We start from the raw sequence: 24,858 nt of genomic DNA, 5'->3' as shown, positions 1-24,858 counted from the left end.
AGTTGTCCATGGGCTGTGGTGCTACAGCTCCTGAAATGCTGGAGCGCAAGGAACGGCAGCTTAGAAGCGGGGCCGAGGCGCCAGGAGCTGTCCCGCGTCCGTGGTGCTGAAAGCACGTGAGAGGCGTCCCTCCCTAATGTGATGCAGGAAAGCGCTCCGGTAGCTGTCCCTAGCCTTGTGGTGCTGAACACCACCTCCACCAGCGGTTCTGCCTCCCAGACCCGAGAAGTTCTACCGCAAGACGAGCGTGGCTATCACAAAACCAGAAACTCCCCCCGCGGAGCAGGAAATAACTCGGAAACTCAAAAGGGCAATGATGAACTGAGCTAATAAAAGGAGCTTCGGCGGCTGCCTGGGAACAGAATTTACCGGGCTCCTGAATCTGCCAAGAAAGGCTGCTCAAGCGATCCACACAGAAACCCCCCATCGGGGCAGAATTCATTACTGGGCTTTTAGCATCCCAACCAAAGGGGGGGGGGGGGGGTCCTGAACCGAGCCAAGAAGCGTCTCAACCCCAACCTAGAGGCCAGCGATTGCCTTTTGTATCTACTCAAAGGTCTGGTTCCCTGTGACCTTCCATTATTACTTCGGCAGCGAAGTTCTCCGAAGCTGCGAGCGGAAGTCATGGCGTTTATAGTGAAGACTATGGTCGGTGGTCAACTGAAAAACCTAGCCGGGGGTCTGGGGGGAGGAGAAGAAAAAAGGGAAGGCGAGAAATCTCCGGCTGAAGCTCAGGGAATGACGCGAGAAGAATATGAAGAATACCAGAAACAGCTCGTGGAAGAGAAGTAAGTAGGAGGCATTTTTTTCTTCGGTGTCTCGGGTCAGCCTGTTTTCATTGTGCTGTAAACCTCCTCAATCCTCCGTGGCTATGCCATCATTTATAATCTATAAATATCTCTAAACTAATCCCCGGGCATGCCAGGCGGATACAGAAACAAAAATGTCCTTTGACAGCCTGATGTTTTATCCCCTTTTTATGTGTCCTGCTATATTTAAATGCTTTTGTTCAGGGTTTAAAAGACATTATTTTAAGTATCCCTATGCTTATCTTCCAAAAACATATTCAGATGCGCTTTCATTCCCTTTCAAATTACGGATTAAGGGTAAAGACAAGGATTACATAAGCGGTTTCAGTGGTTCAGAAAGTTTAGTCGTTTGAGATGTGGACGACAAAAAGTCATTCTTGTGACGGAATAAAGTGCAGTGTAAGTATGAAAGCTTAAAAAAAATTAAAAAAAAAAGCCCATAGCGAAATAAAAATGAAACGAAGGTCCTTAAAGTTTCTGTCCATCCCGTTCTTTCTCGAAGCACAAAACTGCTATATCTTGAATGAAATCGGTTTGTTCAAAATCTTTATTGCCTCCTCTTCCATTTTTTTTAAATTTTATTTTAAAATGCTGCTTCTTTAGGTAGCACAGGAACCTAGGGCACGACTTTTCGGAAGGGTAGAGACTTGACGCCTGATCTGCAAACTTTCATTTGAGGCGCTGAAACAGACTTTGCTTCACTGATCTCCATAACAGCTTAGGTTGATTTGATTGGGCTCGTAATTTATATTGAAAATAGAATTCTTCACCTTGAAAGGTTTTCCGGAGTTGAGTCGCGCACCCATAAATCTAGTAAAGGGCGATGTGGCAGGTGTCATCTCCTCTGGAGAAACTTTCAGTAAGAGGGAGACATTTCCATGAATCGTTGGGGAGAGTTTCGGACGGCGGTGAATGGCCGGTTCATTTAGTCCTCTTCTAAATCAGGCACACTTTGCTTTGTTGAGTGGCGCTGATAAAAGTTATTTATAGAACGGTTTGTAGGAATCCAACTACAACAGATTCATTTCTGGAGCTATGGAAGAATGATGCCAAGCAAGGGCATTTTTCATAGTCGAATTCGATACGTCCTATTAGACCGTTTGGCAATTTTTCCTGCTGTGTCCAGTTTCTGTCGGGTGACCTTTCATGCGGGAGAGGTGAGCTGGGACCGTTTCATTGGGATAGACAAGAATGCAGTGGATTGCACAACAAAGATCGCCGAAGGAATAACAGGCGATCGCTTATCAGAGAGACTGCATGGCAGTGTCCGGATTAAAAACTTTTTATGCAAAATAAAGTTGGCGCTTCAGAAGGACATAAATCTTGCATCTTCCTGGCGATTAATCTTTGCTTCGGCATGATTATTGTAATTGCTTTTTTGCGTAAGGAGCTTTTGCAAGCAGGTCCTTAGTGGCACGTCCTGATCTCAACTTCAGGGGATGTATATGAATCGTGGTGCTTACAGGATAACCGTCTCTTTTACAGGTCTCCCTTTTAAATGTGATTTTTGTTTATGTGACGGTGCTAAGCGCTTCCTCTTTAATTAAATGCACGCGCAACATCGGTGCATCTCAGCCGTCCAGTAAGAGTAATCTACACGGTGAGATGAGGTGAGTCACACGTGTGGCAGGAACGGGTCCCCCAACTGCTCCCCTCACTCATGGCTTTGCGAACAAGACCCAGAAACATCAACTCGCCTCAGCACCGTAACCTAGAAAAGGGTCTCTCGTCGACCTTTTGTCATTTTCAAACGTGCAGGGATCCAGTAGACTCAAGTTCCAGAACAACTGAGGACAGGTTCACAAATACATTGAAGCAAGCCGCTGAACCGTGGAGACCCTGGCTGTGGCTCCAAAAAATAATTATCTGTGTCATTATTATTTTTATTTACATCGTCCATTTCATTGGTAGTGCAAAGTTAGATACTGTATGTATTTCTCTGTCCCCAGAGTGCTCACCATCTAAGGGACCAATGAGAAATATGGTGAGCTGAGTAGAGCATCCAGTTTAACCCAGTTGAGTGCATTTTTTTTTTGTGAGCAAACCTTATGTCCCATGCAGCAAGGAGGGGTTTTTTTTAACACACAACAATATTCTTTTAAATCAGCACCCTCCCATGGAAATTCCATGCTAATGATGGCATTAGCTATTACCTTAGTCAAGTTAACAACCACAGAATAATATCCTTGCAAACACCCAAACATGTGTTAGCTAGTACCTGCCAATGCAGAGAGGTGTGCTGACTTGCCTCCTGTTTTCTTAGTGCTGGAAACTTAATTCCTGCTCTGAAATGGAGCAAAGTAGCCACGGATAATGTTAATCTTCGGGTAGAAAGAAGCAGGGATTCCAATGCTGGTCCCTAAAGTGGATATTTTATAGGCAGAAAACATGCTTTCTGCACTAAAAGCATGTTTTCCACATATACAATTTGAATTATAAAAGCAAAAAATGCTTTCTGCAACAAAGAGCCAAAAATGGTGCCAGAATGGTAGATGGAGGATCATGAGAAGAGAAGATTGGGGGTTGACAGAGTGAGGATGATGGCATGAAGAAGTCACACTGGAAGGGATAAGAAAAGAGGAGTTGAATGAAATGAATTGGTTGAGATTGATTTCTTTCATGCCTCTTTCCCTGGTTCTCTTACACTCCCTCTAGCCCCCAGCTCTCTTGCACTTCCTCTAACCCCTCTACCCCAACTATCTCACACTCCCTGTACCCCATCATCAGTTCTCTTGCACTTTCTCCACCCATACCCCAGCTTTCTCAAACCCCTTCCACTCAGTTATCATGAATCCCTTTACCTTTCCCCCAGTTCTCTTATGCTCTGTATTTCCTCCTACCCCTGGTTCTCTCACATTTACATAAGAACATAAGAAATTGCCATGCTGGGTCAGACCAAGGGTCCATCAAGCCCAGCATCCTGTTTCCAACAGAGGCCAAACCAGGCTACAAGTACCTGGCAATTACCCAAACACTAAGACGATCCCATGCTACTGATGCAATTAATAGCAGTGGCTATTCCCTAAGTAAACTTGATTAATAGCCGTTAATGGATTTCTCCTCCAAGAACTTATCCAAACCTTTTTTGAACCCAGCTACCACTAACTGCACTAACCACATCCTCTGGCAACAAATTCCAGAGCTTTATTGTGTGTTGAGTGAAAAAGAATTTTCTCCGATTAGTCTTAAATATGCCACATGCTAACTTAATGGAATGCCCCCTAGTCCTTCTATTAAGTGTAAATAACCGATTCACATCTACTAGTTCAAGACCTCTCATGATCTTAAAGACCTCTACCATATCCCCCCTCAGCCGTCTCTTCTCCAAGCTGAACAGCCCTAACCTCTTCAGCCTTTCCTCATAGGGGAGCTGTTCCATCCCCTTTATCATTTTGGTTGCCCTTCTCTGTACCTTCTCCATCGCAACTATATCTTTTTTGAGATGCGGCGACCAGAATTGTACACAGTATTCAAGGTGCGGTCTCACCATGGAGCGATATAGAGGCATTATGACATTTTCCGTTTTATTAACCATTCCCTTCCTAATAATTCTTAACATTCTGTTTGCTTTTTTGACTGCTGCAGCACACTGAGCCGATGATTTTAAAGCATTATCCACTATGATGCCTAGATCTTTTTCCTGGGTGGTAGCTCCTAATATGGAACCTAACATCATGTAACTACAGCAAGGGTTATTTTTCCCTATATGCAACACCTTGCACTTGTCCACATTAAATTTCATCTGCCATTTGGATGCCCAATCTTCCAGTCTTGCAAGGACCTCCTGTAATGTATCATAATCCACTTGCTGTGGAACATGTGACAGTGAGGAACTTTGGCAGTAAAAAGGTGCAATAGACTCCAAATTTGCATTGCTGACTTCAGAGAGAAAGCATTTATTCCCTCATTAGCTCCTCCCAGCCCTCACAACTTCCTTATCTTCCCCCAGAATTCACCACCTCATTGCCTTCCCCAATATTCACCCCTCCTCACCTCCCCTCAATAGAGATTCCTAGTGGGACCAGCATGGTCTCTTTTTCCCACCCCCTGCAGCCCAGAAGAGGATGTGGTGTGCAGTGGCTGTGTGCTCGGGAAGAAAAGACCATGCTAGTGTGTGTGTGCAGCATTGGCCCAAAGAAGAGAGGCATGGCGAGAAGAAGAGCAGAATATATCAATGTGATACACCACTATGTCAGCGTGTAAACAACAATGCAAAAAAAATCATAGATGAAAACCTATCACGCTGATGTTAATAAAAAATTTTTAATTTTTTAAAAATACTAATCCGTTTTTTTGTGTGATTTATAGCGTCAACTTAATGCACCTACTTGATGTGAAATATGTTTCAATGAAATAAACTCTGTGAAATAGAATAATGAAATATTAAAAGGAGTTAGAGGAAAGTTTCATACATAAGTGTAGGTGCCCCCGCACCACTACTTTGTGGTGTATATAATCATAAACTCTCCTCCTCCTCCCGTGTAAATTTTTTTGTATATATAGTCAAACGAAATTTTTTTCTTCTTTTACTTTTCTTTATGGTGTCATAACCTAGAGACTCTGCCGAGGCGAAAGGGTGGGTGAACTTTCAATGCAAGCAATGCATAATAAAGACTTAACGAGCATTAATGCTAAGTAAATCAGTAAAATGGAAATCAGACTTCCCCGTTTGATGTTGGTGTGGAATGTCCGTCTGCTGAAGAAGAGCAGAGCAGCAAGGCACAAAAGAGGAGGAATGTCAGCCCCTATAGTGGATGGGAGTCCTTTCTCGATGCCGCGAGGGATGGAGTTGAGGAGACTGATGCTGCCACTAAGGCTGGAAGTGGATGAGGTTGCTGCTGTCGCTAGTTCGGTGGGGGGAGAGAGAGAGAGTGGGTGAGTGAGCAAGCATATGTGTTTGAGATCCTCTATGTGTGTGTGTGTGTGTGAGAGCCAGGATGTATGTAAGTGAGTGATTGAGAGCCTGTGTATAATTGACATCCTTTGTGTGTGAGAGAGATAGCATGAGTGTATGATCAAGAACCTGTATGTGTAAGTGAAGAGATCATGTGTATGTATGATGAAGAGCCTGTGTGTATAAGTAAGAGAGAGAGAGCTTGTGTGTCTGTGTGACTGAGAGCATGTGAGTATGTGATTGAGAGCCTGTGTGTAAGTGAGAGAAAGAGAGAACAAGTGTGTGTGTGTGTGTGTGTGTGAATAAGAGTCTATCTATGTGAGAGAAAGAGACAGCATGTATATAAGTGTTTGTTTGAAACCTGTGTGTGTTTAGGTGTGAAAAGACAGACAGCATGTGTGTAAATGTGTGACTAAGGGCCTATATAAGAGAGAGAACAAGCATGTATATATGTGTGTGATTGAGGACCAGTGTGAGAGAGAGAGAGCTTGTGTGTGACAGAGAGAGAGTAGAAAGTTTCAAGCAAACCATCCCTCCTCCTGCAAATTAAAAATAATTCAGGGCACCTGGATATCAAATGTTCCCAGGTATGCAGAGCAAAGCATTTTTTTTATCTTTATTTTTCATTATTGGGTCTTTGTGTCTGCTATTTTGAAATATTTTATTGGTATCTAGAAATTTTTGATATGAGTTTTTAATTATTGGATATTCCATTCATCAGCTATTTTGAAATCTGTTCTTTGTTAGTATGGTTTTACTGCAATTGATTTTATATGTCTTGATTTGTTTTGAGGACTGTGAAGTTTCTCTTTTTCCTTTGTTGCACTGCATACAGAAACTCTGGCTTGTTGCAGTTTCCAGTTCAGTTTTGTCTGCATTGTTTGAAGTTATGCGTTTTGGTCTCTTTATTCTTTGTTAGGTGAGGGTCAGCACATATGATTCAGGTGAGGTTTTCTGCTGGTGTGTAGTTTCTGTGTAGGGCTTTATAGCAGCCTGACTTGGTCCGTTTTCCTATTAGGAGGTGTATTGGTGTCTTAAGGCCTGGTGTAATATTTTCAGTGTTGCCTTTTCTTAGGTAAGGTGGTTACTGTTTGAGTGCTGGAAATCGGTGCTGTTTTAGTATGGGATGTTTACTATTTATGCAATTTCTGTTCATACAGAATACTTCTCTTTTCCTTGTGTCATTCTTAACAATAAAAATAATACTGGACCTTTATTTTTTATTTCCGCTGTGAATTGTAATGAGCAGTAATGAGAGTAATGTGAACGTGGTCTGTTAGGTGTGTCACGATGGGGAAAAGGTTGAGAACCATAGTCCTAGAAGACAGTTTTGAATGTTTATTCATCTCAAGGAGGGACCCGAGATAACTACAGAAAGTATAGGTACCTAAACACATGGCTGGTGCTAGCTTTTTTGCTATCCTGTGCAAACAATTATTGTACTGTGCTGCTCCCCCATTCTTTCAGTTTCTGTCCCAGGCCTGTCAAATAAAGCCCATTTCCCTCCAGCAATCTATATTTTTAAAAACTGACAGCCACCCCCCCTACAGAATCCATGATCAAGGGAAGGGTATTAGGTACCTTAGGCAAACCTTACAGCCTTGCACACACACACACTATCTCCCTCACACACACATATACTCCCAGTCACACACAATTAAATATGCATTTATAACACATTTTACATGAAAAAGAACATTCAAAAGTACAGTCTTCTAAGGCAAAAATATCCCCTTACGACATGCATATTATATTTACACGCACTGCTGTGGTGCCAACCAGAAAACTCTGCAAAAAAGACACTTAGAACTCCTATGGAATTAGACTTTGTGTAACGCGTGTTGGGTATGGGCTTGGCCTTCAAAAAGCCATGAATAAATGGAATTAGTATTACAATACAGTAAACCTCCCATACCAAAACAACCCTAACAGCCACCACTAAAACTGTAACAAACTTATCGCTGAAAAGATAACACTGCACATATTACACCAGGCCCTAGAACAGCAATACACCTCCTATTAAGAAAACAGAAGAAGCCAGGCTTCTATCAATCCTTAAACAGAAATTAAATGCCAGCAAAATACCTCTCCTTGATCATATATGCAGAACATGGACAGACTCTGACCAAATACAGAATAAAGAGACTAGAAAGTATACATAGAAAAATGCTGAGAAGAACTTAACTGGAGCCCACAGCAAGCCAGCCTCTATATGCAGAGCAACAGTGGAAAACAGAAACATTACCATTCTTCATAAAACTTTAAATAATAAAATCAAGAAATATAAAACAATCATAATAGTAAAATCATATTCATAAAAAGAATAGTTCAAACCAGTTAATGATTAAAATATCAAACATTTCCCAGACACCAATCAAATATTGCAAAACATCTGATAATAAAAAATCCAATAATAAAAAAGTTTAATTTCCCAAAAAAACAATAAAATATTGCAAAACAGCAGAAACACCAAATTACACCCAATAATTAAAACTGATAAGGATTAAAAAAAAATCTCTTGCTCTCCATACCTGCATTGATTGGGGGATATAGAGCCACATAAATTTTATCTTCTCTCTCTCACACACACACACAATCACACATTCATTCCTTCACACACTCCCTCTCTCACATACATGGCTAGGCTCACACACACACACACACACACATTCCCTCTCTCTCACATACACAGGCTCTCTCTCCCTCACAGACACATTATGGGCCAGATTTAAAAAAAATACGCGTGGGCATAGATTTGTGCACGCAACCCGGCGTGCACAAATCTAATCCCCCTTTTTATAACATGTTTGCGCAGCCGCGCACATGTTATAAAATCCAGGATCGGCGCACACAAAGGGGTGTACAATTGTGCAACTTGCGTGCGCCGAGCCGCACAGCTTCCTCTGTTCCCTCAGAGGCCACTCCAAAATCAGAGCAGCCTTGGAGGGAACTTTCCTTCCGCCCCCCCACCTTCCCCTCCCTTTCCTAACCCACCCCCCAGCCCTACCTAAACCCCCCCCCTTACCTTTGTCTATAAGTGGTCCTGCCTCCGGGCAGGTGTAGATTGCGTGCGCCTGCCGATGGCCGGCCCGCGATCCCGGGCACAGAGGCAAATGGCCGCTGTGCCTAGAGGCTCCAGCCCTGCCCCGCCCACACCCCACCCCTTTTTCAAAGCCCCAGGACATATGCAAGTCCCAGGGCTTGCGCGCATCGCCGAGCCTATGCAAAATAGGCTCGGCGCATGCAGGAGCAGGTTTTCGGGGTTACGCGTGTAATATATGCGCGTAACCCTTTGAAAATCCGCCCTTGTGTGTGTGCCTCTCTCAGAGGCACATACATACACGTGCTCAGGCTCTCACACAGACATAAACACATGCACACAGGCTCAGACACACACACACACACACACACACACACACAGGCTCTCACACACATAAACAGCCTCCTCCTCATTTTAGGCCATGGTGGAAAGAGCTCCACCATGGCCTTCTGACCTTCCTGCGCTGGGGGGAGGTGGGGTGGAAGCTGTGTGTACATGCGGGAAAGGTTGTGCAAGGGTGCGCATACATGCCGAATAGAGAGAACACCATGGCTGCTGGCCTGCCAGTGGGTTGAGCCCCAGCAGCAACCCGTGGCCTATCTTTTTCTTTCACCGCACGTAGACTTGGCTCCACTGGCAGCCTTTCTTGTTCTTTGGCTGCCAATGGGTTGGGCAGCCCCACAGCCTTTTCTGTCACTGCCACCCCCTCCCGGGTGTGCCACCCCATGCAAACGCACAGTGTGCACACCCAGTCACAATGGGACTGTCTCAACACCCACTTTGTCCTACCAACTAGCTCCTTTTTTTCTCGAACAGATTGAGCCAATTCTGGATTTACCAGATCGTATGCATGGACTGCAGTCTCCTATTCATAAGGGAATCAAAAGTACAAGGGTATGAGTGCAGTGGGGTAATAGCAGGACTGGGTCGGCCTGTTCTGGAACAGTGAAGACAGTCAGAAACCCTGCCATCCACAGCTCACAACAAAAATCCTAATGCAGCTTGCATTTTACATCTCGGTACTACTTCTTATCCTTACCTGTTTACTTTTTATCTTTGTCCCTTGGAACTCGTTGGTTCTATCTGTATCCTCCCTTGAAGTTATATTGTAATGTTGTGCTTTAATTTCTAAAGTAGAAAAGAGGAAACTCCGTGCTGGGATCATCAGCACTATAAAATGAATCGAAGGGGCAGCATGGCTTTTCAAGCAAGTCCTCTAGAAAATAATGAAGGAAAGAGACGTGTGTAGTATCAGTGCTTAGATTCATCATTAGAACAAGAATGGAAGCATCAGTAATTAATATTAAAAGCTAGTCAGAGATTTCATCTGTCACTCTATTATCTGTATTATTTAATGTATTATACCATACACAAATCTTCAATTGAAGTAATATTGTTGTGGTTGTGACATCATGAGATTTTATATCTCTATAAATTCAAGTCCACATTAAGCATATATACTGAGTGTAAGGTCCACAGCTGGTTAACATGCTCACATTTCCTTATACATTTCAATTAGGAACAATGGGCCAGAATGATGATATACCAAAAAGGTGCCTTTGTGAAGCATTTACAATGCAGTAAATTACAGCTAAATATTTTCAGTCCAATCCTTGAGGGTGCAGAGAATTTAATGGTTGCACACTGAGATTTACATGTACCCTGGTCTAAATGTGCAGAGATACACTCCCAACAGAGTACACAAATATATTCTCAGTGTTCAATACCTATTTCTAGAACTTCCTTAGGTCACATTTTTACAATGTAGTACACTGTAGAAATAACACATGTGGATATCTACATTTGATTAAAAGAACAATCTGATAACCTTATGATACAAATTCATTATTTTTAAGGGAACAGTTGCTTACACTTTTATGAGGTAATCAATCAGTTTTATTGTAGCAGCATAAGTAAACATGGTTTAATACAGTACAGATATTTCTTTTCTTTGTATTTTTGGTTTTAGTTTGTTACAGTTTCACATGCAAAGTACTGCTACCTCACCACTATCATCGAAAATAAATCATTCAAAAAAGAACTGAAAACCTGGATCTTCAGCCAGAATTTCAATGATGATTTAAGCAATCCACAATTGTGATGCCTTAAGCTTCCCATCCTTCTCCCCTCTTCTCTTCTCCGCATACCTACCCCTTCCTCCTTCCATTACCTACCCTATCCCCCCCTCATTTCCTTCTTTTCCCATTCATACTTTCTTGTATTCAGAGCACGAGTTTGTATATACCTTCCTCGTTTTTTGTTTCTTTTTTCATTTTCGTTATTTGAATTAAATTATTTTTAGTTATTTCCTGTTACATACTACTCCATATGCTAGTTGCATATACTTTTCTTTCTCAAATTGTTTTATGTATCATTGTTTTGTTCCAATGTAAACCGGGGTGAAAGCATGTGCTAAACCTCGGTATATAAAAGCTTCAAATAAATAAATAAATAAATACTGTAATGAAAGATAAACATATGCATTATCTCCAAGTCCAACTTTGACTTTGTTAATTAAGCAATTGCCAAACTAATTAACCCATCTGAAAGGTAATTAAGCTAGTGTTATCTCACCTTTAGAATGGTCCAGGTCATTCCTGTAAAAGTCCAGGTTTCAACATTGCCACAAGGAAATCCAGCAAACCCCATTTGGTTAATGACAGTTGGAACCCAAAGATCTTACAGATGTCTCAGTCAGATATATGACAGCACAAACAGGGCAAAGACATTCCAAGCTTTAGTTCTTTCGAGGGACAGTTGACCAGACTCCTGCTGTATGTTTATGGAGCAGATGGTGCTGCTGAGTACAGTACTCTGTTTTACTTGCATGTTCACAGGTGTAGTGAACTACAACAATTAAAGTTCTGGAAGCAAAAGATCTTTGGGATAAACCCTGTATAAAATCCACAGTCTGTATAATTCAGAATCATTTTTTTCTATTTGGAGAACCTTATTGCATATTCAGTTATTGGAATCTTATTGCATATTCAGTTCCATAGAATCAGACATTGATCTGATTGGATGTTACCATTTTCTATAGACACAAGATTGGTGGAATGCAAATGAGTCCAGAAGCATATGATTATTTCCATTGCAGGTTAATGAAGTTCATAATTGGCAGATGGGTGTGAAATGATATCCATTTCATAGCTGGTCTCATGGCTGGATACAAAGTTTTCACCAAGGACATGTGCACTGTTTGTCCAAGGTTCTCATCTCACATTGTGAGATGCTGACAAATGTCTGATACAATCGTAGCTTCTTCTCTTCTGTGTGAACCACAGTCTCATATGAAGTTGCCAAGATCATCACATGGCAGAGGACGCCATCTTTGTATTGCTTAGCCTGTACTCTGGTTTGGTCTGTGTGCATAACAGCAGGCCTCAAGTTCAATGATGCACATCCTTGTTTAGGATCACTAGTGTTTATCCCACAACACCTATCCACTCCCAAAGGAGCATCTGTAAACCAGGATATGCCCAGCCCACTATCGTCTTCAAGTCATTGAAATGTCACTATTCTGCTATACATATTTTATCAGGGCAGGTAGCCTTGTTGCATCTTCTCACATATATGTTATAATATGTCTATGGATTAGTAATTAATGTAAGGTCTACAGATAGCAAAAACAGGTGAGTGCTTTCAGTGGGAGTGGCAAGGAGAGGGGTATGAGAAGTGATTTAGTGCCACAAGGGCAAATAGATACTTATCATTGTTTACATATTATAATGACTAGTAAACAATATCCTTAGAAATAAAGGTCAACAAACAGCAAGATGCAAGTGATATTATTTATGTGGATTAACAAAACATTTCTGACTAGTTTGTAAAAGTTCTGCTCTTATTTGCCAGTGCCAAATAAGTTGAAGGTAAATGTCAGTCAGACTGCACAGAAGCGGAGAGAATGATGGCAGACAAGGACTGCAGGGCCCATTCCTGATGCAATACCACAAAGCTTCCCAGTCTCAGGCTTTACCCTCACCTCTTTGTAGCTAAGAAACTTCCGTGCTTATCCTGTGCTTTCTGGAATTTTCTTACTGATCTGGCATCCACCTCCTTCACTGGAAGGCTATTCCGTACATCCTCCACCCTTTCTGTACATAAATGGTTTTTTACGCCATCATTTTTTTTTATTATTTAAAAGCTGAAGAGAATATAAATGTTTATTTAAGAGTGCTAGAAAATCTTTAAGAGTACAGTGAAAGGAGAAATGCATACTTTGTGTGTGTTCCTTGCCAACTGGCACCTTGAGTTGTGGTCTTGTCCATATATACTGTAAATCAGCCTCTCTGATCATAACTCTGTTGTGCTGACGTGCATGGAGAGGCACCCAGATAGTGGTACGGACAGACAGATGGATGTGCATGGTGTCCCCTATAACTATGTGCATTTTCTTTGTGTTTTACATAAAGACCACATAATTAGAGAGAGGGAAGAAAGGGAATGGAGGCAAACAAAGCAGGATGTGTAGTTATAAGATTATGTCCAGTAGTGCATGAGGAAACCAATGTCTCCATTAAATCCCTTTATGTTTATTTTAAAGTACTTGAATCATTTACATTTTCAATTTGTGTTTCTAGATAGCTTTGAAGTCCCCCTTTTAATATCCTGATGGAAGGACCTGCTCTGGAAAACCTCTCTTACAAAGAGGCATCACTTTTTTCTTCTCTGTTGTATGTTGTTTTACATCTCTGTCGTATCATCAATTTAGCATCCCACGTCACTTTTCCTGCATTGGATGATGTGCCATTATTATGAAAAATCTTCAGAGGGATCGCCGTGTTAGTTAGTCTGGTATAGCAAAAAATGCCATGAGTCAGGTGGCACCTTATAGACTTAACCGATTTACTGAAGCACGAGCTTTCAAGGACAGAGTCTACTTCATCAGATGGACTCTGTCCTTAAAAGCTCATGCTTCAATAGTTTGGTTAGTCTATAAGGTGCCACCTGACTCCTGCCATTATGTGCCACAATTAGTAGAGGAGCAAGAACTTGATTCTTTTGTGCTAAATATCTTTCCTACGTGGATAGTGTATGACCCAGTGATTATGTGCTGAGACAGTTTGCAGCCTGGCATGTTTGCTCCTTTTCGAATTCTTGTTTGACGTTTTCGTTTCACCAGTTTTTTTTCTCTACAGTTAAAAGACCATCAGAAAGCTAGGCCTGGATGAGCAAAGAATATTCTTTCAGTGATTCAGCATCCTCTAGGTCTTTTCTGGCTCTGGTTTGTACATTACCAAAAGTGGAACCCACTCCATGGTTTTCCTCTGTTTGTACCTCACCCATTCCGTGCTGGATGCTTTAAGTGAAGATGCAGTTTCCTTGGGGATGATTATTTTTGTCAGAAGAATTTATGCTTGCTTTTTGGATAACATGCCTGCTGCTGATTTCCGGTCATACTGCTGACCTGGAACCTTTATGAAGGGAGACAAATTACTTTCTTTTCCTCACTGCATCTGGCGTGGAAGGTGGAAGCTCTGCTGCTACCTTTTTTTTTTTTTTTTTTTTTTTTGAAAATCAACATTGAACATGCAGAAATTTGGGTGGCCCTAGTACAATTAGCACTGTAAAGAGCCATATAAGAGACAGTATTTGCTCCTTGGAGTCTACAGTTAGTCAAGATTCAGACAAGAGACAAAAGGGTCAATATTCAAAGGCTGAATCCAGTTAATTTAGGAAGTTAGCCGGACAAACAGTGATGTTTGAAATTTCCCTTCCACTGACCAGCTAAATTTTGACCAAGGAAAATCATAGCTCACACAACATTTAGCCAGACACAAAAAGGCAGTATGAGGGGCATGGTTTAAATGTCTGTTAGCGCTGATGTTCAGCGCTGGCCAGCCAAAGTTACCCAGCTGTGGTCGGCCAAACAGCAGGCCTAAAAGTAAAGTTTGCCTGGTTATTTTTAGCCCATATTTTCAGCCCAAACTTATTTGGATGTTTTCCGTCTTGCTATGGTATCTGAAGCAGCTCCCTGAGCTGAAGAGCCAAGCCCCTGCTCTAGCCAGATTCAGATTCTGCCTAAAAATGCACCGGACGGTCTCCATGTATCTGTACAGTTCTGCGTTATCTGGTAGCGATACTGAAATAAAAAAACTCACTTCTCATAAAGCATATTGAAAACCTTCCCCGAGTCCAAGCTCCTGTCCTTCATACAGTGTCAGCACTTTACTTCTCTCACTGTGATGCCTTCATGGCGTTCTGATGAGACTCCGTGCTCAGGCACTTCATTTACTACTATTTATTTCTGTAACACAAGTGGACGGATGCACATAAAAGACAGTCCCATGGAGCTTGCTCTCTAGTCAAGACGCAAAGACGAGATAGCTTAGGAAATGTAGTTGTTATAGAAAACATGGTTACAACCAACAAGCCTATGATCTGGAAGAGCCAGGGGTTTAAGATTTGAAAGCAGCCTCAAAAGAGTGAGTTTTTTTGGGGGGGCAACATTTGAGCATAGCCAGAGAGGGAAAATGGGGTGCCAGCTCCAGAAAACTGTACAGCAAGGTGGAAAGCAAAGAACCGAGAGCTGGTGATGGAGGAGAAGGGAGCCAATAAGAGCACTCTGCCCAACGAATAGAGTTCATGAGAAGAAGCTAATATTTCCCCACAAATTACAGAAAAAGTAGGCTGAAGGAGGACCTTCACTTTTATGTAAATCATCTCAGCAGCTGCTCTGCAGTAACCAGCTGTTACCGAGCAAGGACAGACAGGGGAGACGTTGATGGTGGACAGAGGTGAACAGGAAATTTGTAAAAGGAGAACCGAAGCATGTTTCTAAAAATGGTATTTTTTTCATTAATTGTATTTGTTTCTGCTATGCTAACAGTGATGCAACTGAATTTATTGAGCCAGCCATCTCAGAGTTTCAGATCAGCTGCTGCAGCCCTAACTCAGGGCGAGACAGGGATGGCTGTGGCTCACTTACATGACTCGGGTGTATTGTGAGGCACGGAGCAGAAGATCCTCTCATTTCAGTGTAATTATTCAGCGGTCGCCATGAGACTCTTTGCTATTAGACTGATACATCTCTCTGCTGTGAAACATGTTGTATCTCTCTCTCTCTCTGTTCTGAAATATATCAGTTGCAATAGCCAAAGTTTTTCAAGGGGAAATGTGTGCTTACCCATGAAAAATACAGATTGATTATTGTCCCCATATGGGGGTAAAAGTGCAGATGCTGTTCATAGTGTAAGTACTTAAAAGGGGAAGAGGTAAGCTGGACAAGTGAAAAGGAGAAGGTCTGATAACTAACAAGCCAAGGAATCAGACAAATCCCATAACAGCCCATAATGGGGTAATCATTAACTATGAGCCTGAAACCACCAGATCTGCTTAACAGAACTGGCAGCCTCATATCATGGGCCTTTGTCTTGGATTCTTGTATGCACTACTTTTGTTATTGCCAACAAAACGCAAGGCTCTCCCTCTGCTGATCTTCCTCCCTTCCCAGGAATCTCTTCGGAGTTTCCTGCCAACTTCCTCTCAGCCTCCTCCTACAGACCGCACTCCATCCTCTTAATGTGTGTGCGTGTGCCAGGGCTGGAGGAGTGTAGAGGGAATGCAAATTTTCTTACCTCACTAGTTGTGACCACCTATACCATGCATTTCCAGGGGCCCTTGGCTGGTTCCTATTGATGTTGTAAGACCATCATTTACATAGCCGTATGTTGCTGCAACAGCAAAGATATGCAAATGAAAGCCACAGACAGTGAAGCAGCTATGCAGCATAAGTTTAACTCATGGCTTCCGTCTGTAACAGCTCAGCAGTTTTCAGATTCCCAGTTTTACCAAACCTGAGAGTGTGTCTTCCCCAAGCACATCGGAAATCGATAATTTCAGCTACAGCGACAATGTCAGAATCTCACCTGCCGTGTTTAACGAGATCTCCCTGTCCTGTGTATTTCTGTGTGTGTTTGTGATATCACACTCCTGCACAATAATGGGAACAAGGCTCAGAGGCAGAGAGCAATTAGTCATCCACACAGTACTAAATCTGAACTGTGAATAATCTTTCAACATGCTGTTTGCAGGATGGAAAGAGACGCTCACTTTACTCAGCGCAAAGCCGAGAGAGCCACCATGAGAAGCCACTTCAGAGAGAAATATCGCCTGCCAAAGGTAGGAGAACCTGAACGTCTTCCCCTGCTTCTCGGGTTAAGGTAATCTTGTTGATTCTCTTTTCCCCTGAGGTGTAGTCTGACAGCTTAATTTGGGGATGGCAAGGCCAGGGGTAGGGTAGCTAACTTCTAGATATTAGCAATTATTAATGGTGTTTAAATATATTACAGTAAATGTTACACAGGCCCTAGAACCTTCTGGGAAACAAAACAGGCTGGACTGCCGATAGATCCCTACACAGAAATTACACACTAGCAGAATGTGGACAGACCCTCACAGAGTAAGCACCAAAATGATAAAGAGGATGGAAGGGCTAAAGAGGTTAGGGCTCTTCAGCTGGGAGAAGAGATGGCCGAGGTGAAATATCGTAGAGGTCTATAAAATAATGAGTGGAGTGGAATAAAGTATAAAGACTAGGGAACATACAATTACGTTAATAGGTAATACATTTAAGACAAATAGGAGAAAATGCATAATTAAATGCATAATTACTCTGGAATTCTTTGCTGGAGGATGTGGTAAAAGCTGTTAGTGTAGCTGGGCTTAAAAAAGATTTGGACAAGTTCCTGGAAGAAAAGTTCATAAACCTTTAAGGTAGACAAGGAAATCCACTGCTTATTCCTGAGATAAGCAGCATGAAATCTATCACCCTTCTGGGATTCTGCCAGTACTTGTGACCTGGAAACAGGATGCTGGGCTTGATGGAACTTTGATCTGATGCAGTATGGCAAATCTTATGCACTTAACTTAGAAACAGAAATATACACACAAACTGGAAATCCCAAGAGGCCAAACTTTGCATGCAGTGCAACACGGGAGAAATAGAACCAGAAATGCATGTTCTCCTGTACTGTGTAAAGGTATCAGAAATATACAGTCTGCTGTAACTTAAATTCTGCACCTTCTCTTGTCCCCTTGCCACTGCAAATCTTTTCTTCTCCCTCTCATCTACACATCTTCTCTCTAGGTCCATCCCCAGTCCTCTCTTCTTCCCTCCAGTCCTCTCCCCCCACTCAATCCCCAGTTTTCCCTCCCTCCCCACACCTCTTTCTCTCCACGCATCCTATCTTCTTCCATCATTTCTCTTCTCGCTCCACCAGCCCGTTCTCTCCCTCCTTGATCCAATGACCCCATTCTCCCTCCCTGCTGGATTGCCAGTCGTCCCCCCACAGTCCTTGGGAGAGCACCAGTGGATGGGAGACCCAGAGGAAGCTGACAGAGGGGGGGGGGGAAGATTGGGGATCAAGCAAGGAGGGGAGAAGAAACCACTAGAGATCGATGATTAGGACCTCCACCTCCCTTGGCCATCAAATGCTGCTTCTCCCTCTCACTCAAAGCCTTGATCCTCCATCTCCTTCTCCTCCCAGACTGAAGAGCATCTTTCTTTCCTCTGTTCCTTGAGGTTACCCCATCTGTTCCTTTCAAGTGTCCCGTGTCCCGCTGCCTCCGCAACTGTGACCAAAGGACAGTATGCAGCAGTGGGCCTGCACAGGATGATGCTCCTCCTGGGATTCTGACGGTCCAGCAGGCAGCTCCAGTGCATGCCTACCATGCAACAAGACGGTGGCAAAAAGTGCGGCAACAGAGTGCAGCCGAAAAGCTGTGCTGTGCCATCTCTGCCACCCCTCAGAATCTGAAACACATTGTCTCCACTGTCCAGACGGCTCCCCAGCAAGAAGAGTCACAGGGGCCAGGTCTTGAGTTCAGCAAACATTTGAGGGGGGAGGGGAACGCCACCCCCACAAAAATAAACTCCACCATGCTTTTCCCCCAGGGCACGAAGAGGGGATCCCATGCCTTGACTGATTCTCTGTGTCCTCCTTCAGAAGCCTGGAGAGGAGATTCCCTAGCCCAGTGTTTCCTGACCCAGCCCTGGAGACACATCTAACTAGTCTAAGTTTTCAAAATAACCACAATGAATATACATGAGATGGATTTGTATAACTGGAGACTCACTGTATGTAGGTCTTTCTCAAGCATATTCAGAAAACCAGATCAGGTAGCTGTGCCTCCAAGACTGGGGTAGGAAACCCTGCCTTGGCCAGCACTGATCACCTGACAGAAAAATCTGGGTGTATCACACAGTGGCCATTAGAGCAGCCTCTTGCCTTATTTTGTTGACCATCTGCCACTTAAAGGAAATAACATTTTTCAGCATACCTACAGCTTTTACCCTTAGAAAAGACAGTTCAACCATCTGGTTAGGGGAATAGGACATCCTCTAACTGAACATCCAAACATCCACATAAAAAAGGTTCACCTTTGGTATATAGAGAAGAACATAAGACGTCATACTGGGTCAGTCCAAAGATCTATCCATGAAGCCCAGTATCCTGTTTCCAACAGTGGCACATCCAGGTCCCAAATTCAAGGGATAGACAGATTCCAAGCTGCTTATCCCAAGAATAAGCAGTGGATTTCTGCAACTCTACCTTAACAATGGTTAATGGACTTTTCCTCCAGGAACTTGTCCAAACCTTTTTTTTAAGTACAGCTACACTAATAGCTTTCACCACATCCTCTGGCAACGAATTCTAGAGCTTAATTATGCGTTGAGTAAAAAAATATTTTCTCTCAGTTTTAAATGTATTACCTAGTAACTTCATTGTGCATCCACTGGCTTTTGAACTTTTCAAAAGAGTAAACAACTGATTAATGTTTACTTGTTCCATTCCACTCATTATTTTATAGACCTCTATCATATCCCCCTCAGCTGTCTCTTCTCCAACTGAAGAGTCCTAATCTCTTTAACCTTTCTTCATAGGGGAATTGTTCCATCTCCTTTATCATCTTGGTCGCACTTCTCTGTACCTTTTCTAATTCTTCTGTATCTTTTTTGAGATGTGGTCACCAGAACTCAGTACTCAAGATCAGGTCACACCATGGAGCAATACAGAGGCATTATGATATTCTCTGTTTTATTCTCCATTCCTTTCCTAATAATTCCTGGCATTCTATTTGCTTTCTTGGCTGCTGCTGCACACTGAGCAAAAGATTTCAATGTATTTTCAACAATGACACAAAGATCCTTTTCCTGAATGGAACCTTGCATTGTGTAGCTATAATTTGGGTTTCTCTTCCCTAAATGCATCACTTTGCACTTGTCCACATTAAATTTAATTTTCCAATTGCATGCCCAGTCTCCCAGTTTTGCAATGCCCTCATGCAATTTCTGACAATCCTCTTGTGATTTAACAACTTTGAATAATTTTGTGTCATCAGCAAATTTGATCACCTGATTTTTTCCCATTTCCAGGTCATTTATAAATATATTAAAAAGCAGTGGTCCTAGAACAGATCCCTGGGGCACTCCACTATTCACCTTTCTCCATTGGGAAAATGCATCATTTAGCCCTACTCACTGTTTTCTTTTTTAACCAGTTGGCAATCCACAATAAGACACCGCCCCGCACCCCCATCACATAACTTTTTAATTTCCTTAGAAGTCTCCCATGAGGGACTTTGTAAAATGCTTTCTGGAAATCCAGATATATTATGTTCTTATAGGAATGGATAAGTTCTTGGAGGAGAAGTCCATTACCTGCTATTACATTCAACTAGAGAATAGCCACTGCCATTAGCAACGGTAACATGGAATAGACTTAGTTTTGGGGTACTTGCCAGGATCTTATGGCCTGGATTGGCCACTGTTGGAAACAGGATGCTGGGCTTGATGGACCCTTGGTCTGACCCAGTATGGCATATTCTTATAACAACTAGCTCACTTTTATCCACATGTTTATTTATGCTCTTAAAAAATGTAGAAAATTTGTGAGGCAAGACTTCCCTTGGCTAAATCCATGTGCTTTTTTCCATTAAACTATGCCTATTTATATGTTCAGCAATTTTTTTCTTTATGATGGTTTCTACCATTTTGTCTGGCACAGATGTCAGACTCACTGGTCTGTAGTTTCCTGGATCACCCCTTCATCCCTTTTTAATAATTGGCGTTACATTGGCAACCCTCCGGTCTTTAGGTACCATAGACGATGTTACTAATAGTTTACAAATTTCCAATAGCAGGTCCGCAATTTCATTTCTCAATTCTTCCAGCATTCTAGGATGTATACCAGCTAGTGCAGGTGATTTGCTACTCTTCAGTTTGTCAATTTGCCCTAGTACATCTTCCAAGTTCATTGGGATTTGTTTCAGTTCCTTTGAATATCATTTCTGGCATGGGTATATCTCTTACATGTTCCTCAGTGAATACTGGAGCAAAGAATTCATTTAGTCTCTCTGCTATGTCTTTGTCATCCCTAAGTACCCCTTAATCATCTAATGGCTTTTTATTTCAAATGTACCTGAAAAAGGTTGGGTTTTTTTTAATGAGTTTTTGCTTCCTTAACAAGCTTCTTTTCAAATTTATTTATCGAGTTTTATATACCATCGTTCGGTTTCGCCATCACAACGGTTTACAAAGTTTCAATGTTTAACAGAATTTCCAGAAGAATCCTGTGATTGTTAACATAGATATAGTCAGCTTTATAAATGTGGTTCGGCTGACAAACTTTATAATTTCAGTTATGTGTTGTATTACGTGCTTGCATTGGTTCCTTTTGTTTACATAGGGCTAGTAGGGGGAAGTAATTCTCTCTTTGCCTTCCTTATCTATGCTTTGCATCTGACTTACTTGCTGTTTCCTGTTTTTTTCATTCAGATCCCTTTTCCATTTCTGGAAATATGTTCATTTAGATATTATAGCCTCTCTCACGTCACCTTTTAACCATGCTGGTAGACATTTAGACTTCCTTCCACCTTTTCTAATGCATGGAATACATCTGTTCTGGGCTTCCAAGATGGTATTTTTAAACAACGTCCATGCCGGAGCTAAACTCTTAACCTTTGTAGGTGCTCCATTCAGTTTTTTACCTAACAATTTTCCTCATTTTATCAGTCACCTTTTTGAAAGTTAAATGTTGTTGTAGTACATTTCTTTAGTGCGCTCCCTCCAGTTATTTCAGATTTGATAATGTTGTGATCACTCTTGCCAAGTGGCTCCATCACTCTCGCACCAAATCCTGTGTTCCACTAAGGAGTAGGTCTAAAATGGTTTCCCCTCTTGTTGGTTTTTGTACCAGCTGCTCCATGAAGCCATCATTTATTTCATCTAGGAACTTTACCTTCCTAGCATGTCCTGAGGTAACATTCACCCAGTCAATACTGGGGTAATTGAAATCACCCATTATTTCTGTGCTGCTGATTTTGTTAGCTTGCCTAATTTATTTTAGCATTTCATTGTCTGTTAGTTCATTCTGGTCAGGTGGATGGTATAACACCCCCACTACTATTTTATTGCATTTAATAAAATGTAAAAAGATACACTAATGCAAACTCCCTTAGCAATGCTGATTTATTTATCAACAAAATCAAAACTAGATATAAATGTAGGAAGTTCAGCAAGGATAGGAATTGTTCCCCAAGCAGTGCTCTTCTTGGGGTAAGATTCAGAAAGCAGATCAAACAGGTGCAAGTCTTTCCGACACATTTTTCTAAAGTTTAGCTGCAGGGACCCCCCTAGAGCAGTAGTGCTGGTTCAGAGGTACATGCAGCCCTGGATTAACCATTAAGCAAAATAAGCAAGTGCATAGAGCACCAAGGGGAGGCGGCACCACAGAGTTTTTAAAATTAGCATTTTTTTTCTGTTGCCCTCTAGTTTTAAGTAAATAATTTGCTTACGTTGCTCACTGCTATTTAGTGTTAAAATAACATTTTTCTAAAACGTTTATATTTAACATAGTTGTGGGGTCTGACCTGGAAAAAAACTGAATTTTTAATGTTTCACCTTGAGCACTTATTGAGTCTTAATGACTTGTCAGTTAAGTAATAGAAGGGGCCGAGGCAGCACCATTGTCGGGCTGTGCTTAGGGCATCAGTTGGCCTTAATCCGGCCCTGGGTGCATGGAACCCAGAGTGACATCCTGCCCGTTATATGAAATTGCCGCTTCATCTCTCTTCCAGAAATGTGTCTAATCCCTTTTTGAACCCAGTTATGCTATTCCACAATGTCCTGTGGCTATGAATTGCACATGTTAAACTATGAAGCACATCCATTTGTTTTCCAGTTTCTTTAAGCTGCTTTCTGATTTACCCTCATTCTCTATCGCCTCCTCCTCCTTTCCAGTGCTTTATTTTGTACATTTCTCCCTTTCCCTCTCAGTTTTCTTTGACATTGCCTCCCCCCTTCCTCCCTCCCCACCTATCAGGGACCTTTCCCCTTCTGATGCTGCTCTCTCCTCAGCCCCAGCTCGGCACTGACTGAAGGTCTTCTCCTCTTTGTGTTACTGTCATTCCCCCCCTCCCCCCCCCAGAGTGAAGTGGACGAGTCCCAGATCCAGCTGGCGGGAGGGGAGGTGGAGCTCCCGAAAGAACTTGCCAAGATGATCGAGGAAGACAACGAGGAAGAGCACGACAAGAGCTCCGTCATCGGGCAGCTGAGCAACATCCAGAACCTGGATCTGGATTCCCTGAAAGGAAAGGCTCACTCCACGCTGGAGGACCTGAAGCAGTCGGCTGAGAAGTGCGCGGTCATGTGACCTAGGCGTTAGCCGAGAATGTACTGCCACACCCCCCACTATCGGCCGAGACACAGATTGTTGGCAGTCTCTTCCTGATCCTGACGTCCTAGTTGTATTCAAGCGGGATACGGAATGAAAGAATGGGTGTAGTCATGGTTTGCAAAACTTTTTTCTCATGATAAAAAAATACAGAATTTGGCCTCATCCTTGCCAGTGTCAACAAGTTGCCTTTTCTGAACCATGGCCTGTCCCTTCCCCTCTGAATCCCCTCCTGTGATAAATGGTGTGAAAGAGTAAGGTGCCAAAATACCGTCATGAAAAAGAGACTATTTTAGGCCAATCTGTTTTCTACTATTTCAAAGCATGCTAGAATTTGAAGGCCTAGTTTCTCAAGACATCGGCGGGGCTATAAATCTCCAGTGCTTTTTAATAGTGCTCATAAAAAAAAAAAAGAACAGAAGTGGATATTTACTTTGATTTACAAAGCATTCCATGCTTTATAGTTAGATTATAATCACATGCTCACTAACTGGTGGATTTTAAAAGCCCTGTGCTCACCAAAGCCGGGACATAGGCACGCGACTCGGCCCGGCGTGTGCTGCGTGGATTTTAATATCTGCGCGAGTACACGCATATCCCCTGGTAGGCGCACAAAGCCTAAAGTTCAAAAAAAGGGGCGGGGAATGGGTGAGTCGTCGGCGGGCCAAGTCTTGTACCATGAAATCTGCGCATAAGTATTTTTGTGCACGAGCACACGCCAGGGTCCCCTACCACGTAACTTTACTTCTGCTATGCGCAGCGTGTAAGAAATGAGATAACAAAAACTGGGCTAGTCAGAGGGTTTTAAAGGTCAGGGCTAATAGGGTAAAAGGGAGGCAAGTTAGCTAAGGGATTTAGGAAGTCCTCTCCTTTACTGGGGCAAGAGGTAATTGCATCGGCGCACTTATGCAGTAAAAGCCCCCTCGTGAGATCGCGGCGGCATCTGTGTGCGCATCGATATAAAGTCGTGCGCCCGTAGACGTGCATATAGTCGATTTTATAGCAGGCACGCGTATACACGCGCAAGTTATAAAATCGCCGCGTCCATGCGCGCAAGCCGGCAAACGCGCCCACACCGCGCGCGTGGGATTTAAAAATTCACCTCTAAGCAGCATTTAAATGTTTTAAGAAGCAAGTTACAAACCGAAATGTCTCGGCGCTCCTGGTTTTATTTGGTCCCTAGACTCTCCCTTTAGTCATGGCATTTTTTTTTTTTTTAGTTCACCTAAAATGCTTCTCCAGTCTCTGTGGTTTCAGGAAGCGTCCTGCCCCCCTCCCAGTCTTTCTCCAACCACCCTTGGACACCTCACTTTGCAAGATGCAACTATAGAAAAAATATATATACGTCAAGCAGTGCAGTTACCATTTTGATATGGTCAAGGTTAAGGAGAAGCTGGGACAACATAAGTCGGGAGGGTTCTTAGGCCAGGAGTTTGAATT

At 42.5% G+C, this 24,858-nt stretch overlaps 1 protein-coding gene and 1 long non-coding RNA gene across 10 annotated transcripts in view; one reads left to right on the top strand and one right to left on the bottom strand.

Moving 5' to 3' along the window:
* LOC115074936 overlaps positions 1–24,858 on the bottom strand; it is a 77,809-nt gene that overhangs the window by 8,825 nt on the left and 44,126 nt on the right. For all 9 annotated transcript variants that reach the window (XR_003852375.1, XR_003852378.1, XR_003852377.1 and 6 more), the window contains one exon: positions 9,783–9,959. This is a non-coding gene — a long non-coding RNA (uncharacterized LOC115074936). The remainder of the gene's footprint in view (positions 1–9,782; positions 9,960–24,858) is intronic.
* Positions 625–23,520, top strand: CPLX3 (complexin 3). The gene is made up of 3 exons (XM_029574936.1): positions 625–788; positions 16,777–16,864; positions 23,173–23,520. The coding sequence occupies exons 1-3, from the start codon at positions 625–627 to the stop codon at positions 23,395–23,397; spliced, it is 477 nt and encodes a 158-aa protein (XP_029430796.1). The 3' UTR covers positions 23,398–23,520.

Source organism: Rhinatrema bivittatum, chromosome 13 (genome assembly GCF_901001135.1).
Source record: "Rhinatrema bivittatum chromosome 13, aRhiBiv1.1, whole genome shotgun sequence".
Lineage (NCBI taxonomy): Eukaryota > Metazoa > Chordata > Amphibia > Gymnophiona > Rhinatrematidae > Rhinatrema > Rhinatrema bivittatum.
Note: the sequence above shows the minus strand (reverse complement) of the source record. Positions and strands in the feature narration are given on the sequence as shown.

What these genes read in the sequence shown, in the direction of transcription:
- CPLX3 (XM_029574936.1), top strand. Translation starts at nt 625, where the DNA reads ATGGCGTTTATAGTGAAGACTATGGTCGGTGGTCAACTGAAAAACCTA. An exon ending in AAACAGCTCGTGGAAGAGAA is followed by an intron (nt 789 to 16,776) that starts GTAAGTAGGAGG and finishes TGCTGTTTGCAG; the next exon opens with GATGGAAAGAGACGCTCACT. An exon ending in AGAAATATCGCCTGCCAAAG is followed by an intron (nt 16,865 to 23,172) that starts GTAGGAGAACCT and finishes TCCCCCCCCCAG; the next exon opens with AGTGAAGTGGACGAGTCCCA.